At 45.5% G+C, this 18,466-nt stretch overlaps 1 protein-coding gene across 6 annotated transcripts in view; it reads right to left on the bottom strand.

Moving 5' to 3' along the window:
* LOC109899543 (supervillin) overlaps window positions 1-18,466 on the bottom strand; it is a 151,822-nt gene that overhangs the window by 60,876 nt on the left and 72,480 nt on the right. For 4 of the 6 annotated variants that reach the window (XM_020494873.2, XM_031835943.1, XM_031835940.1 and 1 more), the window contains exons 7-13: window positions 17,007-18,008; window positions 14,318-14,352; window positions 8,717-8,781; window positions 8,230-8,366; window positions 6,598-6,751; window positions 3,940-4,119; window positions 1,056-1,647 (exon numbers count right to left, since the gene is read on the bottom strand). In XM_020494873.2, coding sequence (XP_020350462.1) covers window positions 1,056-1,647; window positions 3,940-4,119; window positions 6,598-6,751; window positions 8,230-8,366; window positions 8,717-8,781; window positions 14,318-14,352; window positions 17,007-18,008 — 2,165 coding nt within the window. The remainder of the gene's footprint in view (window positions 1-1,055; window positions 1,648-3,939; window positions 4,120-6,597; window positions 6,752-8,229; window positions 8,367-8,716; window positions 8,782-14,317; window positions 14,353-17,006; window positions 18,009-18,466) is intronic. The other 2 variants (XM_031835942.1, XM_031835944.1) reach the window with 2 other exon arrangements.

Below are 18,466 nucleotides of genomic sequence, written 5' to 3'. Positions count from 1 at the left end.
GAAAATTTGTGGGCAGAACTGAAAAAGCGTGTGCGAGCAAGGAGGCCTACAAATCTGATTCCGTTACACCAGCTCTGTCAGGAGGAATGGGCCAAAATTCACCCAACTAATTGTGGGAAGCTTGTGGAAGGCTACCTGAACCATTTGACCCCAGTTCAACAATTTAAAGGCAATAATACCAAATACTAATTGAGTGTATGTAAATTTCAGACCTACTGGGAATGTGATGAAAGAAATAAGAGCTGAAATATATCATTCTCTCTACTATTATTCTGACATTTAACATTCTTAAAATAAAGTGGTGATCCTAACTGACCTAAGACAGGGAATTTTTACTCTGATTAAATGTCAGGAATTGTGAAAAACTGAGTTTAAATGTATTTGGCTAAGGTGTATGTAAACTTCCGACTTCAACTGTATGTGTGTGTGTGTGAGCAAGCGCGAGAGAGAGAGAGAGTGGAGAATGTCTAAGAATTTGATGTGGATTTTTTAAAAGCATGAGCGAAAGAGAGGCAGAGTGAGAGAAAGTGAAAGACTAACAGAGAAGACCACCATTCCTCCCTCCTTCCCCCTGTCAGACCACAGCCCCTGGTAGCTGGTCTCACCAGCATTGCTGGGGAGTAGTGAACTACATGTCATTTAACTACATTTTTGTTGGTAGTAGAACTAAACTTCAATCTTGTTGGTGTTTTCAGTAGTTAATTACTTTTTTTGTTGCTATGTAGTGATGTAGCCAACTACTGGAACTACACACTACTTGTTCTGCAAAAATAAACAATAATATGGGTGTGCAAGATTTTCCTTTCTTTGTTGGCACCAGACCTGCCAGAATTCTCACTTGAAACATAGTTTCTGTGTTTAATAGGCTAAACTACACATTCTGTTAACATCTGACTGCAGAGTGATCTATTCTTGCAACTTGTACTCCATGACATTTCAATATGATAATTTATCACTATATTTTTCTCAAGGGCAGCTTCAGTGTAGCTTACTTATTCCAGTGTGAAGTAGTTGGTAGCTTGGTAAACTATATTTTCAGAATAGCTTCTGCTTACCAGTGCTGATGACCTTTGATCTGTGTCCGTCTGGGTCCTGGAGGTCTAATGATGACTGTCTCAGATAGCCCCTCTGCTCCTGGTGCTGCCTGTGGTCCTGGTGGAGACCACCACCACCAGTCTCTGTCCCCTTCAACAAACGCTGGGGCTCCACACCCTCACCACCACCCATCCTGGCCAAACGCTGCTCCTCCTCCCACTCCCTCTCACCAGACCAGGACTGAGGCATGGGGGCCTTTCTGACACCTCCCTCCGGAGAGGGCAACTTGCTCTTCCCTCCCCACAGATCGCCCTCCTCTCCCTGGGGGAGGATGGTGGTTGTGTCAGCCTGGTGCTTCTGGAGATCCAGAGAGGCTTGGTGGTGGGGGCCAGGCACAGACCTCCAGACGGCATTGGAGGGTTCTGTGATCTGGGTGGGAGGGCTAGGGTGGTGGGGGATGGACCTTTCATAGTACCCAGGGTTGGGTGCCTCTGCTGGGCTACCCCTGCCCCCAGTGGCTAAGTGGATGTCCCCTGTGTGGTCTGTGGCGACCGTGGCCCCAGGTCTGAGGGCAGATGAGAATAGCTGCCCCAACTTGGCCCCGTTATGGATCTGGGTCGAGGGAAAAGGGGGAGAGAGAGAGAGACAAGAGTGAGACAAGAGAGTGGGATGAGAGAGACAAGAGCGTGGGATGAGAGAGGCAGAGAGAGAAAACAAAGTCAGCTAGAGTGGACAAAGTCTGCTGAACAATGTCTGCTGAAGTTCCCTCAGCAGATGAGCCCGTCTGCCTAGTAATAGTGAGGCAGCAGGCTAACCAACAGACAATGGAACTCAGGATAAAGATAACTAATCACAGGCTGAGCACTTCCTGTGTGGATCAAAAGGACTGCAGTTTGCCTAGCCAATCACGGCCCACCCCCTGACAACCACAAAGCACAATGAGTCCAGAGTCATATTCATTGGGCACCAAACAGAAGCAAACTGACCCCAAAAAGGTAGTGACTTGTTTATGTTTTTGGTTACAAAACGTTTCGCTACAGTGTGCACTTATGAATGCGACGCAGCTGCTGCAACAGTCTGTGAAGCAAAGGATGAGTTCAGACACACACACACACACACTCTCCCTCCCGCTCTATTCACAGAATCATGCTCTAATAATAACACTGAATCAGTAGACATTGACACAATCGTCCATTCATTTAGGACTGACCCACAAACGTCACTTTTCAACAGAGAAAAAAACTGACAATTTCTCTGATGTTTATCAAAAACGCTAACATCTAAAGTCATTCACTTTTATGAATCATCTCGTCTTTGTTGTTACATCATTTACATATCCTGTTGTGGTATAAACAGAATCAAGTTAGAAGATGAGGAATGTCCTTTAAGTCGAAGGACAAACCTAGAAATCACTTTCACAACACACATAACAGAAAACTAACTAATGTATTTCCTCTGAGGTAATCTGCTCAGATTACAACAATGTACTGTACATTTACAGTGCTGTACTCTTTATGAGAGGAAAGTAGGCAGACCTCAATGCTGTCTGAACAAGCTGTACTCAAACGTTGATACCAGTTAGGAGTGAATAATGTTAAGACTTCACTGCCTGTGTCAACCCTATACTGTATGGCTCACTAACTACAGTCTCAAGAAGCCCATTCCTTCATTCGTCCCTCTCTTTCAGTCACAACAACCTTGTTTCTAACAGTGACTGGTGAGAGATCAACATCGGCTGATAAACTGCATTCAGTCCATCCCTCCATTCAGAGAATGAACAAGGGAGCAGCTTTTTATTCTCTTCCCTTTTCCTCTCCTCTCCCACAGAGGGTCTTGTTTATGCCAAAGAGCAGCTCAGTGAAATAGCATCTGCAGCTCAGTGAAATAGCGTCTGCAGCCCAAATGGCACCCTATTCCCCATTTAGTGCACTACTTTGGACAGCGCCCCAAAAGTAGTGCAACAGTGGAGGAGTGCTGAGGAGAGGACGGCTCATAATGACGTCCGGAACGGAGTAAATGGAATGGCATCAAATACATGTAAACCATAAATGTGATACCATTCCACTAATTACGCTCCAGCCATTACCACCAGCCCGCCCTCCCCAATTAAGGTGCCACCATCCTCCTGTGTCATGCACTATATTGGGAATAGAGTGCCATTTGGGAGAAACCATGCTCAGGCTTCATCCGCACATCATCACACAACAATCTCTTAATTGACATCATTGGCATATCAGGGTGATAGCACTTGTGTCTTGCACTCTAATTAAATTAGGCTTTCTTCAAAAGTTGTGTTTCGCTTTCAAATGAAGCAGCCTCAGATTCATTAGAAGAGCATCAGTAAATTATCCATAGATTCTCTAAGTAATTGTATGCTATTGCTATTTTATTCACAGAACTAACAAAAGCAAACAATTCATGTTTACGAATGAATCTGATCTTTTAATTTTGGTCACGCATATACGGACAAAGCTAGTGTTGCCAAGAGTCAAGCATAGCTGCAGTTGCATTAGCCTCCACTCCCTGGCCACCATGCCGTGGGTAGAGCCTTACTTGTGTGATGTCACACTGGCCCCCGTGACCTAGCTCCTGCTCATCACAGGGGACAGTGCCTGAGCGCTCCTGGACCAGAGAACACACACACAGTCTCGCACACTTAGGAAAAAGGTGTGTGTTTGTGAGTGTGTCATTTCTATGAAATGGTACTAAACACACAATGGGTGATGTTGAACGTCAATAAAGGGGATAAGAGGCTTGAATCAATGTTGAACTAGATGAGGGACAGCACTATATAAGAAGGGTTATGGATAGTATACGATTACAGCGACAATCACCACAATGACCCCGTCACACACAAATACAGTCAGAACCCCTGCTATAATATCTGCTCCATTGTCTCCCTACCTGCTCCAGGTCTCCCAGGGTGATGGGCTGGGTCTGGTAACGGGCGTTGGCCCTGCGCCCCCTGCTGTCCGGCCTGGTGCGGATCACCCTGGTGGCTGGCTGGGCCAGCCTGTTGAACAGAGCCATCTTCTCTGCCAAGCTTAAGGTGGACAGATCCGGCTCTGCGTCCCCCTGGCCCTGCTGGGTTTTTGATTTGATTTAATTTACTTGACACATGGCCGATACAATGCATTTCAAACCATCGAAGAGAAAACACAAACTTTTATAAGTGTACGGTTCTGGCTGGAAGGCAGGATAGGACACATACACCAGATTATAAATACACTGCTCAAAAAAATAAAAGGAACACTAAAATAACACATCCTAGATCTGAATGAATGAAATATTCTTATTAAATACTTTTTTCTTTACGTAGTTGAATGTGCTGACAACAAAATCACACAAAAATGATCAATGGAAATCAAATGTATCAACCCATGGAGGGTCTGGATTTGGAGTCACACTCAAAATTAAAGTGGAAAACCACACTACAGGCTGATCCAACTTTGATGTAATGTCCTTAAAACAAGTCCAAATGAGGCTCAGTAGTGTGTGTTGCCTCCACATGCCTGTATGACCTCCCTACAACGCCTGGGCCTGCTCCTGATGAGGTGGCAACTCCTGGACAGTCTGTGGTGGATGGAGCGAGACATGATGTCCCAGATGTGCTCAATTGGATTCAGGTTTGGGGAACGGGCGGGCCAGTCCATAGCATCAATGCCTTCCTCTTGCAGGAACTGCTGACACACTCCAGCCACATGAGGTCTAGCATTGTCTTGCATTAGGAGGAACCCAGGGCCAACCACACCAGCAAATGGTCTCACAAGGGGTCTGAGGATTTCATCTCGGTACCTAATGGCAGTCAGGCTACCTCTGGCAAGCACATGGCCCCCCAAAGAAATGCCACCCCACACCATGACTGACACACCGCCAAACCGGTCATTCTGGAGGATGTTGCAGGCAGCAGAACGTTCTCCACGGCGTCTCCAGACTGTCACATGTGCTCAGTGTGAACCTGATTTCATCTGTGAAGAGCACAGGGCGCCAGTGGCGAATTTGCCAATCTTGGTGTTCTCTGGCAAATGAAAAACATCCTGCAGGATGTTGGGGTGTAGCACAACCCCCACCTGTGGACGTCGGGCCCTCATACCACCCTCATGGAGTCTGTTTCTGACTGTTTGAGCAGACACATGCACATATCCTGACTCAGCCTCCAGTATTTATGCTGCAGTAGTTTGTGTCGGGGGGCTAGGGTCAGTTTGTTATATCTGGAGTACTTCTCCTGTCCTATTCGGTGTCCTGTGTGAATCTAAGTGTGTGTTCTCTAATTCTCTCCTTCTCTCTCTCTGAGGACCTGAGCCCTAGGACCATGCCCCAGGATTACCTGACATGATGACTCCTTGCTGTCCCCAGTCCACCTGGCCGTGCTGCTGCTCCAGTTTCAACTGTTCTGCCTTCTTATTATTCGAACATGCTGATCATTTATGAACATTTGAACATCTTGGCCATGTTCTGTTATAATCTCCACCCGGCACAGCCAGAAGAGGACTGGCCACCCCACATATGCTCTCTCTAATTCTCTCTTTTTTTCTCTCTCTCGGAGGACCTGAGCCCTAGGACCATGCCCCAGGACTACCTGACATGATGACTCCTTGCGGTCCCCAGTCCATCTGACCGTGCTGCTGCTCCAGTTTCAACTGTTCTGCCTTATTATTATACGACCATGCTGGTCATTTATGAACATTTGAACATCTTGGCCATGTTCTGTTATAATCTCCACCCGGCAGAGCCAGAAGAGGACTGGCCACCCCACATAGCCTGGTTCCTCTCTAGGTTTCTTCCTAGGTTTTGGCCTTTCTAGGGAGATTTTCCTAGCCACCGTGCTTCTACACCTGCATTGCTTGCTGTTTGGGGTTTTAGGCTGGGTTTCTGTACAGCACTTTGAGATATCAGCTGATGTATGAAGGGCTATATAAATACATTTGATTTGATTTGATATGTGGCCTGCTGGTGGTCATTTTGCAGGGCTCTGGCAGTGCTCCTCCTGCTCCTCCTTGCACAAAGGCGGAGGTACATCAGGAGACGTGGAGGATGGCGTAGGATGCCCTCCTACGCCATCATCCACGTCTCCTGATGTACTGGCCTGTCTCCTGGTAGCGCCTCCATGCTCTGGACACTACGCTGACAGACACAGCAAACCTTCTTGCCACAGCTCGCATTGATGTGCCATCCTGGATGAGCTGCACTACCTGAGCCACTTGTGTGGGTTGTAGACTCCGTCTCATGCTACCACTAGAGTGAAAGCACCGCCATCATTCAAAAGTGACCAAAACATCAGCCAGGAAGCATAGGAACTGAGAAGTGGTCTATGGTCCCCACCTGCAGAACCACTCCTTTATTGGGGGTGTCTTGCTAATTGCCTATAATTTCCACCTGTTATCTATTCCATTTGCACAACAGCATGTGAAATGTATTGTCAATCAGTGTTGCTTCCTAAGTGGACAGTTTGATTTCACAGAAGTGTGATTGACTTGGAGTTACATTGTGTTGTTTATGTGTTCCCTTAATTTTTTTGAGCAGTGTATATTAATACAATACGCATCATTCATGAATACATACATGATTCTGGGTCTGGGGCTGGTTCTCCTCAGGAGAAGAAGTCTGGAGGAGCTTGGAGGACGTCCGCTGGGCCTCTCTCTGGACCTCTGGTGCATTATGGGTCTGCCTGGCCTGCTCCCTGGCTGCAGCACTCTCCTGTGAGGACGCATGCAGGCTGGGAGGAGGAATTACACACAGATAGGGAGATGGGGGGGAGAAAATGAACAGGAAGGCAGGCTAGTTCATGAAGGCCAGGGCCATGCTACACAGACAGAAAGTGTGTACAGTCCAGTGTGTACAGTCCATGTGGACAAATAAAGTATCATTGTATTGACCAGTTGACAAAGCACAATTTCTATGCTCCATCTTTTGAGGAGGTTGTAGGAGATCCTGGATACCACAAAATTGACAATGGTGTAACATCATAACGTGTAGAGAAAAGGAAAAATATGCAAGTTGTTCCCTCAAAATACACAAGGGGGTGCCAAACACCACTCCTGACCTTGTGAGAACAGATTGATGGTTGAAATTTCAGCAAAGGTTTATATAATTACACACAAACGCTCTGTTTGGACCAAATGCTAGTCAGCTTCCATCAACAATATCCCCGTCATGATGATGGAGCCAGTAAACAACCACCGGGCCTAAACATATTAACCTGTAAAAGAAAAGGGTTCATATTGAAACAAAAAGGATTGAATTCTCCGGTAAGAAGAAGGGCAGAGGTGTATGTTTCAACCATTGTACTGTAGCTGTTGTGGTTAGGTTATAGCCTGTTACCAGATCCGTTTGTGCAGTCTTGCCAACTTTCAGTTAGCAAGACGGCACAAACAGATTTGGGAGCAGGCTAATTAGGTTCGTTTCTGGGTTAGGATAACCCCTGAACTCCCATAGGCTGCTAATGCCACACGGGTGTGCTCACTTCCGTGCCTGTGTACCTGTATGGTGTCAGTTTGCTGCTGACTAGAGTGGGGCTTGGGAAGCGTGCTCCCGCAGGTATACACTTCACAGTGAAGGTATCGAGAGTCGCAGAGACATAGGGTGACACAGAGGGGACAGAGACCGAGTCATACAGAGACAGAGGTGACCGCAGGAAGGGAGATGGGAGAAGGAGGAGATCCAGATGATTCTTTTGAATGGAATTCCCTTTTAAAGCGGAGATCTGTAGAATGGTGAAACAGAGCCACTGGGCGACTCAGGCGCACTTGTTTTTGTTACGTTTTTGAAACGTTTTTGCCTTCGGCATTGATATTAGAATCTAGCATCCAAATTGTAGTATATACTCTGGTCTATTGCACGTGCAATGATGAGCAAATTATGTCAGATGGGGTAAAAAAAAAAACAGTTGAAGAAACGTAATTGTTGTTGTAATATCGCAAATGGCTGTGAAAGTTTGACCGCTAAAGGATTCCAGCTTTAAATGAAGGTACTGTAGTTCACTTCACAATAGAATAGTGAGTATAAGGTAAATGGAGTGTTTATAAACTGTTTATATTGTGTTAAGTGTTTATAAGCTTCAGTGGATCCTTACTATGTTTCAGTGTCAAGCCCTTGGAGAGTCAAACCTGTGTGACTGTTTTAATGCAAAATGACACAAGGCAGAAAGGTAACAGCAGATGGAGGAATGGAGAGGCAGGTATAGTTGGGACTTACGTGGCAGCAATGACCACCTCCTCAGTAGTGACTGGCTGGGTATGGGAGCGGTCCTGGGTGCGTCTCAGTCGCCTCTCCATGGCCACGTTCCGTGATGGGGGTTTTGGGGAGCCCCCATCCGTGTTCCTCTCCAACTCCTGGGGAGGCCATGCAGGGAGATCAAAGTCATCTTCCATGTTTTCAAACCAATTCAAAGCTCAAACTCTGTATTAAGGGAATAGATTGATACTTCAATAGAAAAGAGTAAGAGAGGGCCACCCGGGTGGCGCAGTGGTCTAATGCACTGCATCGCAGTGCTAGCTGTGCCACCAGAGATGCTGGGTTCGAGCCAAGGCTCTGTCGCAGCCGGCCGCGACCGGGAGGCCCATGGGGCGACACACAATTGGCTCAGCGTCGTCCGGGTTAAGGACGACGCTGGGCCAGGGCGCAGTGCACGCTGACCAGGTCGCCAGGTGTACAGTGTTTCCTCCGACACATTGGTGCATACCCTGAAGAGAGAACGCTTGGCTGCAACACTCAGCTTAGCCCGCTCATCCAATTTCTCTTCATCGGCTAGAGAGAGCGAGAGACAGAGAGATAGGCAACAAAAAAAGGGAGAAAGAGGGGAAGGAAGAGAGAGAGCAAGATTAATATCACAAGGAAAATTCCAAGTGTCTCAAATAGAGCGAGAGTCTGAGAATCTTGAAAACCAATTCCCATAATAAAACAGCATGCTTGAATCCTTTAAAACCTACTTAGTGTGTTCCACCGGTAGTGAAGTAAGTACTAAATGCCAGGCTGCAATTTGAGTTAGATCTCACAGCTTGTGCTGTGAAGTACTACAGGCCAAAGGTTTATAATCATCATGATGGTCACCATCTGTAATGTCTATAGAACAAAGACAAGCGAGACTTCCATGTGGTGTGAGTGACTGCAGTGTGTCTGGGAGACAGAGCCAGACATACAGTGTTTCCCCTATATTCATTCAGCAGCAGTGGCCCACCATTTGTTTTATATAAAGCGCCTTCAGAAAGTTCACACCCCTTTACTTTTTTCACATTTTGTTGTGTTACATCCCGAATTTAAAATGGATTAAATGTAGATTTTCTGTCACTGGCTTGCACACAATACTCCATGTACTCCAAAGGGGATCCTTTGTCTGTACCTCCCAGGGCATTTGAACTGATTCCAGAGGCCGACCAAAAACAACGACACCGGAGGAGAGGGTGCTGGAGCGGTCTTCCAGTGAGGCTTCGGATGCGCGCACACCGCTTCCAAGTATATTACTCGCTAATGTCCAGTCCCTAGTTAACAAACTCGACGAAATCAGGGCAAGAGTTGCTTTCCAAAGAGATGGGATTTTCAGTGCATCGCGCCGACATGAATAAACATCTCCGGTAAGAAGAAGGGCAGAGGTGTATGTTTCATGATTAACGACTCATGGTTTAATTTTAACAACATACAGGAACTCATGTCCTTTTGTTCACCTGACCTAGAATTCCTCACAATCAAACGCCGACTGAATTATCTCCCAAGATAACTCTCCTCGGTTAATGTCAGAGCCGTATATCCCCTTGCAAGTGGATACCAATACGACCATCAAGGAACTTCAAACTGGAAACCTTATATCCTGAAGCTGCATTTATTGTAGCTGGGGATTTTAACAAAGCTAATTTGAGAATAAGGCTACCTAAATTCTATCAGCGTATTGTTTGCAGTACACGGGCGAGTAACAGTATATATACTACTATACGCTGACTCGGTGAGCGAGTTTATAAGGAAGTGTATAGGAGATGTACCCACTGTGACTATTAAAACCTTTAATTATGGCAAGGCGACTGGGAATATGGCCGAATACAAACAGTGTAGTTATCCCCTCCGTAAGGGAGTGTGGTGTCAGGAAAATAACCTCTCAATCAATGTCAGCAAAACAAAATAAATGATTGTGGACTTCAGGAAACAGCAAAGGGAGCACCCCCCTATCCACATCGACAGGGCAGAAGTGGAGAAGGTGGAAAGTTTTATGTTCCTCGGTGTACATACATATCACCGACAAACTGAAATGGTCCACACACACAGGCAGTGTGGTGAAGAAGGCGCAATAGCGCCTTTTCAACCTCAGGAGGCTGAAAAAAGTGTGGCTTGTCTGCAAAAACCCTCTAACTTTTACAGGTGCACAATTAAGAGCATCCCGTCAGGCTGTATCACCGCCTGGTATGGCAACAACCACAGTGCTCTCCAGAGGGTGGTGCGGTTTGCACAACGCATCACCAGGGAAAAAATACCTGCCCTCCAGGACACCTACAACACCCGATGTCACATAAAAAGATAATCAAGGACAATAACCACCCAAGCCACTGCCTGTTCACCCCGCTTCCATCCAGAAGGCGAGGTCAGTACAGTTGTATATCAAAGCTGGGATAGAGAGATTGAAAAACAGCTTCTATATCAAGGCCATCAGATTGTTAAACAGCCATCACTAGCACCGAGAGGCGGCTGCCTACCTACAGACTTGATATCATTGGCCACTTTAATAAATGGAACACTAGTCACTTTAATAATGCCACTTTTAGAATGTTTACATATCTCGCATTACTTATCTCATATGTATATACTGTATCCTACACTATCTATTCTATAGTATCTATTGCATCTTAGCCGCTCTGTCACTGCTCATTTACACATTTTATATTTATATATTCTTATCCCATTCCTTTACTAGATTGTGTATATCAGGTTTCGTTGTGGAATTGTTAGATATTACGTTTTGTTGTGGAATTGTTATATATTACCTGATAGACACTGATGTACTGTCAGATCTAGAAGCACTAGCATTTCTAGAAGCACACTCACAATAACATCTGCTAACCATGTGAATGTGACCAATAAAACTTGATTTGAGCCCAGATCTACCCAGCACCGGTCTACCCAGCACCGGTCTACCCAGCACCTAATTGACAGGGTGAAAAGAAGGAAGCCTGTACAGAATACAAATATTCCCAAAAATAGCACTAAAATTAAATAATTGGCAAAGCAATTAACTTTTTGTCCTGAAAATAAAGGGTATGCTAGTAATCCTTAAGAAATGGGGAGTTTTTCTAGATACAAAATAAATGGTTTGGAACTAGAGGCAGAATCATTTCTACCAGACACTGGGAGATGAATATACCTTTCAGCAGGACAATGATCTAAAACACAAGGCCATTCTACACTAGAGTTGCTTACCAAAAATACAGTAAATGTTCCTGAGTGGCCAAGCTTCAGTTTTCACTTAAATCTACTTGAAAATCTATGGCAAGACCTGCAAATGGCTGTCTAGTAATGAATAACAATCCATTTGACAGAGCTTGAAGAAATTTCAAAACAATAAAAATAAAAATAACAATCCAGGTGTGGAAAGCTCTTAGAGACAACCAGAAAGACTCACAGCTGTAATGTAAATTAGATTTCTGTATTTAATGTTCAATAACTGGAAGCATGAGAACAACTATTCTGTCATGCTGATTGAGTTCGAATAACAGACTGGAAGCATCAAAATGAGGGTGGTGCTTGGAATCATTGTTCTTCCTCCGTCAACCATGGTTACCTGCAAGGAAACACGTGCAGTCATCATTGCTTTGCATAAAAATGGCTTCACAGGCAAGGATATTGCTGCCAGTAAGATTGCACCTAAATCAACCATTTATCGGATCATCAAGAACTTCAAGGAGAGCGGTTCAATTGTTGTTAAGGCTTCAGGGCGCACAAGAAAGTCCAGCAAGTGCAAGGACCATCTCCTAAAGTTGATTCAGCTGCGGGATCGGGGCACCACCAGTACAGAGCTTGCTCAGTAATGGCAGCAGGCAGGTGTGAGTGCATCTGCACACACAGTGAGGCAAATACTTTTGGAGGATGGCCTGGTGTCAAGAAGGGCAGCAAAGAAGCCACTTCTCTCCAGGAAAAACATCAGGGACAGACTGATATTCTGCAAAAGGTATAGGGATTGGACTGCTGAGGACTGGGGGTAAAGTCATTTTCTCTGATGAATCCCCTTTTCTGATTGTTTGGGGCATCCAGAAAAAAGCTTGTCCGGAGAAGACAAGGTGAGCGCTACCATCAGTCCTGTGTCATGCCAACAGTAAAGCAAGGTTGCTTCTCAGTCAAGGGAGTGGGCTCACTCACAATTTTGCCTAAGAACACAGCCATGAATAAAGAATGGTACCAACACATCCTCTGAGAACAATTTCTCCTAACCATCCAGCAACAGTTTGGTGACGAGCAATGCCTTTTCCAGGATGATGGAGCACCTTGCCATAAGGCAAAAGTGATAACTAAGTGGCTCGGGGAACAAAACATCGATATGTTGTGTCCATCGCCAGGAAACTCCCCAGACCTTAATCCCATTGAGAACTTGTGGTCAATCATCAAGAGGCGGGTGGACAAACAAAAATCCACAAATTCTGACAAACTCCAAGCATTGGTTATGCAAGAATGGGCTGCCATCAGATGTGGCCCAGAAGTTAATTGACAGCATGCCAGGGTGGATTGCAGAGGTCTTGAAAAAGAAGGGTCAACACTGCAGATATTGACTCGTTGCATCAACTTCATGTAATTGTTGATAAACGCCTTTGACACTTATGAAATGCTTGTAATTATACTTCAGTAATCCATAGTAACATCTGACAAAAATATCTAAAGACACTGAAGCAGCAAATGTTGTGGAAATTAATATTTGTGTCATTCTCAAAACTTTTGGCCACGACTGTATTGTGAGCACCAATAGTAACTCAAATGTTTTTCTTTCTCCTTTATGAATCATACACTATATACACAAAAGTATGTGGACACCTCTTCAAATTAGTGGATTCTGCCATTTCAGCAACACCCATTGCTGACCGATGTATAACGTCAAGCACACAGCCATGCAATCTCCATAGACAAACATTGACAGTAGAATGGCCCGAACTGAAGATCTCAGTGACTCCAACGTGGCACTGTCATAGGATGCCACCTTTCCAACAAGTCAAATGTCTGCCCTGCTCGAGCTGCTCCGGGTCAACTGTAAGTGTTGTTATTGTGAAGTGAAAATGTCTAAGAGCAACAACGTCTCAGCCGCGAAGTGGTAGGCCACACAAGCTCACCACCGAGTACTTATGTGCGTAGCACGTAAAAACCCTCTGTCCTCAGTTGTAACTCACTACAGAGTTCCAAACTGCCTCTGGAAGCAACGTCAGGTGCTTAATGAAATGGGTTTCCAATGCCAAACAGCCTAAGATCACCATGCACAATGCCAAGCGTCAGCTGGAGTGGTATAAAGCTTGCCGGCATTGGACTCTGGAGCAGTTGAAACGCATTCACTGGAGTGATGAATCTCGCTTCACCACCTGGCAGTTTGACGGACGTCAGGAGAACGCTACCTTCCTGAATGCATAGCACCAACTTTAAAGTTTGGTGGAGGAGGAATAATGGTCTGGGACTGTTTTTTCATGGTTCGGGCTAGGCCCCTTAGTTCCAGAAGGGAAATCTTAATGCTACAGCATACAATGATATTCTAGATGATTCTGTGCTTCCAACTTTGTGGCAAGTTTGGGGAAGGCTCTTTCCTGTTTCAGCTTGACAATAACCCCGTGCACAAAGTGAGGTTTGTCGAGATTGGTGTTGAACTTGACTGGCCTACACAGAGCCCTGACCTCAACCACATCTAACACCTTTGGGATGAATTGGAACGCCGACTGTGAGGTAGGCCTAATCGCACAATATCCAACCTCACTAACGCTTGTGGCTAAATTAAAGCAAGTCCCTGCAGCAATGTTCCAACATCTAGTGGAAAGCCTTCAAAGAAGAGTAGTTATATTGTTATTGTTATATTAGCAAAAAGGAGAACAACTCCATATTAATGCCCATGATTTTGGAATGAGATTTTCGATGAGCACATTTCCACATACTTTTGGTCATGTAGTTTAAGTTTAATGATAAGCCTTGCATCATTAAGCTTTTCTTATTAAAGGGAATCATTAAGTGGAACGCAAACATATTACATTTTTACGATGGCATGTACCTGTTCAAAGTACAAAATGTACAAATAATTTTTTCCTTTTACCAATGGAGAAAAAGTTCAAAAATAACTTACCTTCAGTGCTTGGTAGATCTGGGCTCAAACAAGACCTTCAGGAGGAAAGGCAAGAAGAAAGAAAGAAAAAACACATTATTAATAGACAATCAAATCAAGTTGTTGGAAATCGATGGCAAATGACTGCAACTGTGAGTTCAGCTACCCAGAGATGAGAGATTGAGAGCAGAAAGAAAGCAGTAGATTTTCCCAGCAGTAGAAACAGAGGTAACGTGATAGGTGGTGTTAGGATATTAAACAGAATGTGTCCCTAACGGCACCCTATTCCCTATTTATGCATAACTTTTGACCAGGGAACAAATAGATCAATTCAAATATAGTGCACTACAATGGGAATAGGGTGCCATTTGGGACATAACCACAGAAATCAGAGTTTCTAACAGAGAGAATTGCCCAATCTAAGGCATTACAGACTGCTAGACCTTAAGAATAAACAACAACAATAGGAGTGATTCATTCACCCTGGCGAGCATAGAGAGGCGAGCGCGGGTCACATGGAGTGTCCACTGCCAGGATACACTCAGCAACCACGAAACAGACCTTTGGGTTCTAATCTCCTGTCACGCTCTGCTGCCTGGCCAGAGAGCTTAGAGCCTGTGCTTAGGCCATCAGAGATTGGATGACTAGAAGGGAGGGAGGTGAATCTATAGGTTTCTGAATGAGCCTGTGTGTGTGTTACAGTTGAAGTCGGAAGTTTAAGGTTGGAGTAATTAAAGCTTGTTTTTCAACCACTCCACACATTTCTTGTTAACAAACTATAGTTTTGGCAAGTCGGTTAGGACATCTACTTTGTGCATGACAAGTAATTTTTCCAACAATTGTTTACAGACAGATTATTTCACTTATAATTCACTGTATCACAATTCCAGTTGGTCAGAAGTTTACATCGACTAAGTTGACTATGCCTTTAAACAGCTTGGAAAATTCCAGAAAATGATGTCATAGCTTTAGAAGCTTCTGATAGGCTAATTGACATAATTTGAGTCAATTGGAGGTGTGCCTGTGGATGTATTTCAAGGCCTACCTTCAAACTCAGTGCCTCTTCGCTTGGCATCATGGGAAAATCAAAAGAAAATCAGCCAAGACCTCAGAAAAACAATTGTAGACCACCACAAGTCTGGTTCATCCTTGGGAGCAATGTTCAAATGCCTGACGATACCACGTTCATCTGTACAAACAATAGTACGCAAGTACAAACACCATGGGACCATGCAGCCGTCATACTGCTCAGGAAGGAGAGAAGGAAAATACTTATTTTCCACCATAATTTGCAAATAAATTCATAAAAAATCCTACAATGTGATTTTATGGATTTTTTTTCTCATTTTGTCTGTCATAGTTGAAGTGTACCTATGATGAAAATTACAGGCCTCATCTTTTTAAGTGTGAGAACTTGCACAATTGGTGGCTGACTAAATACTTTTTTGCCCCACTGTACATATTACCTCAACTAACCAGTTCCCCGCACATTGACCCTGTACCGGTACCCCCTGTATATAGCCTCGCTATTGTTATTTTACTGCTGCTCTTTAATTATTTGTTACTTTTATTTATTTTTTGAGGAATTTTTCTTAAAACTGCATTGTTGTTTAAGGGCTTGTAAGTAAGCATTTCACTGTAAGGTCTACTATACCTGTTGTATTCGCTGCATGTGACAAATACAATTTGAATGATGAATGAAAAGGCAACACGGCCGTAGAGAAAAAACATAGGTTTCTGGATTAGTCTGTGTGAATGTGTGTGTGTGTGTGTGTGTGTGTATGCTCCTCCAGAGCTGAAAAAGATGAGGACTAATTCATTTTGTTTGCCATGCATTAGCCACAGCACACACAACCCACAGTACCTATCAGACCGGTGTCTCTCAGCGGTGGTAATGGGCTGAGTCCTAAACCTCTCTGAGGTCATTCTAATCTCTCCAGGCGAGATAGAGAGTTTGGGCCTGCGCCCCCTGTCCCCCCTCCATGGGACCACTGCATTGTCCCGCACCCCTCTCCAGGGGACCTCCGTCCCCCCTGGGTACACCCACTTTAGTTCCTCCTCTCTTTGGAGCACAACAAAGAGATGGAGAAGGGTCGGAGTGATGAAGAAAGGAAAGAAAAATAGCAGGGTGAGAGAACAAAAGTAAGAGCAGGAAAATAGTAATTTAAGAATTGAAGCATACTTTTCATTTGATTCCCCACACAGAATCCCAACCCCTGGCTTTATAATTGGAGGAGCAATGAAGGCCACACTCATGCAGAAGTTGGACACTACATTGTGTTAGACACACACACACACACACACACACACACACACACACACACACACACACGTCCATCAGGTAAGAGAAAGCAACAAGTCAAACCTCCTCCTGCGAAACACACTACTGCTAGCGTTAGTGATTGGATGAGAGTTTCTATAAGTAGAAGAAACAATTAAGAATAATCAAAAAGAGGATTTCAGTCAGTCAGGAGGTTGGTGTTAGCTAGGCAGTGCATGGCAGTGAGTGAGTTCCAGATAGAAGCCAGCAGCAGTTCCCAGCAGTATGCATTGAAGAAACTATACTGTATCAGCTTTTAGATGAGTGTTTCTACACAATCACACTGATTATCATTTCGTTCTAGGCAGCTGATGACTGAGTTCCATACAGAGAAGCCAGCCGCAACTCTTAGCAGAATGCATTGTAGAGCAGCACTGTAGAAGCACCTACAGCTCAGGTTTCCTGACGACTGGGGCAGTAGCAGTTGTAGCACTTTCCAGGTAGGAGTGACGAAGCTTGGCCACAGAGATACGAGCGTCCCTGGTCTCTAGTGGTCTCTGGTCTCTATTTCTGATCCCATATTCAATGGCCCCCCTCTGCAGGCCTGCTGCCTCTTTGAACGACCATGGCTCCTTGGCCCTGGGGATGGAGCCTCTAGGGGCCCCATGGGGCCCAGTGTCGGATGAGGAGCGGATGGAGGAGATGAAGGCATCAGTGGTCATGGTGGTGGCGGTTGGGCCTCCTCCCCTGTTCTGGATGTGGGTAGAGGCGGGGGCAACGCCTCTCTGGAGGTAGATGGCATTGTCACTCCACAGTTGTTGGCCCTTCTCCCTGGAGGCTCTGAGCTCTGCTCTGACCTCGGCAGCCTGCAGGCGGGTCATGGGTTGTTCCGTAGGTCTGATTGGTTCGTGGTCTGTGTCCGATTCCTCCCATCTCATCCTGGGTCTCTCTCCCCCTCTTTCCATGTACCCTCCTCTGGGCTCAGCCTCCCTCCCCTGTCCCACTCCCTGGACTCCTCTGATTTCTGATGGCAGCACAGCTTTCCTGCTCTTCAGTAGTCCCTCAGTCTTCACCTCCTGTCTGCCCTCCCTAGGGGCTCCCCTCTTCTCCTCTTCTTCCACTTCTCCCTCCATCTCCTTTTCCTCCTCTGGCAGAGGCTGCTGGGGCTGCTGTGCCCCGGAACCGGGGCCAGTAGTCATGGACAGATAGCTGGGGTCATCACTCTGCCCAGAACGGGTGAGCTGAGGCTGGTGGTGAGAGTAGGACTTGGGGCCTGGAGAGTCAGTGGTGGTATACGCCGGAGCCTGGGGGTCATGGTGGTGGTAGGCTGTGGAGCGGGTGGTGATCTGGGGGTGTCTCCTGTACAGGGGGGCCTCGTGGACATGGTGGCCCAGCTCTGGACTCCTCTTTCGAACTCCCTCCTCCCTGGCCAGTCTGTCCCTAACTCTGATTCTTTAGGGAGAGAAAGAGGGTTTACAACACGCTCCAGTTTGTACTGAAACTCAGAGAGTGCAGAGAGATAAATTATGATAAATGCCCAACACATCCCCTTCCCTCAGCCACAAACATACCTTTGCCCCCCATCCCTCACCTCCTCCCTTGCTTCCCCTCTCTTATTCAAGCGTGGCTCCATTTAGAGAAAACAGTCCAAATGTAATCAACGATATAACCCAGAAATAAGAATGTAATACCATTTGACCAGTGAGATACTAATGAGAAACACATGATGAACACCAAGACACCAAACTTAAACAAACAGGGAATCAATTGGACGCAGAGCATAGACAGATCACATGCTGGACGATGGTGGGGGTCGGTTGGTTGACAACACGCTAGGCTACGGCTGTTGTCAGGTGGTGGCTAATGCTTTTCCAACAGTAGTTAAATATACAAACAGTAGCTCTTTCCCA

Source organism: Oncorhynchus kisutch, linkage group LG11 (genome assembly GCF_002021735.2).
Source record: "Oncorhynchus kisutch isolate 150728-3 linkage group LG11, Okis_V2, whole genome shotgun sequence".
Taxonomy (NCBI): domain Eukaryota; kingdom Metazoa; phylum Chordata; class Actinopteri; order Salmoniformes; family Salmonidae; genus Oncorhynchus; species Oncorhynchus kisutch.
The sequence above is the reverse complement of the archived record's forward strand: the minus strand, read 5'-3'. Positions and strand labels throughout refer to the sequence as shown.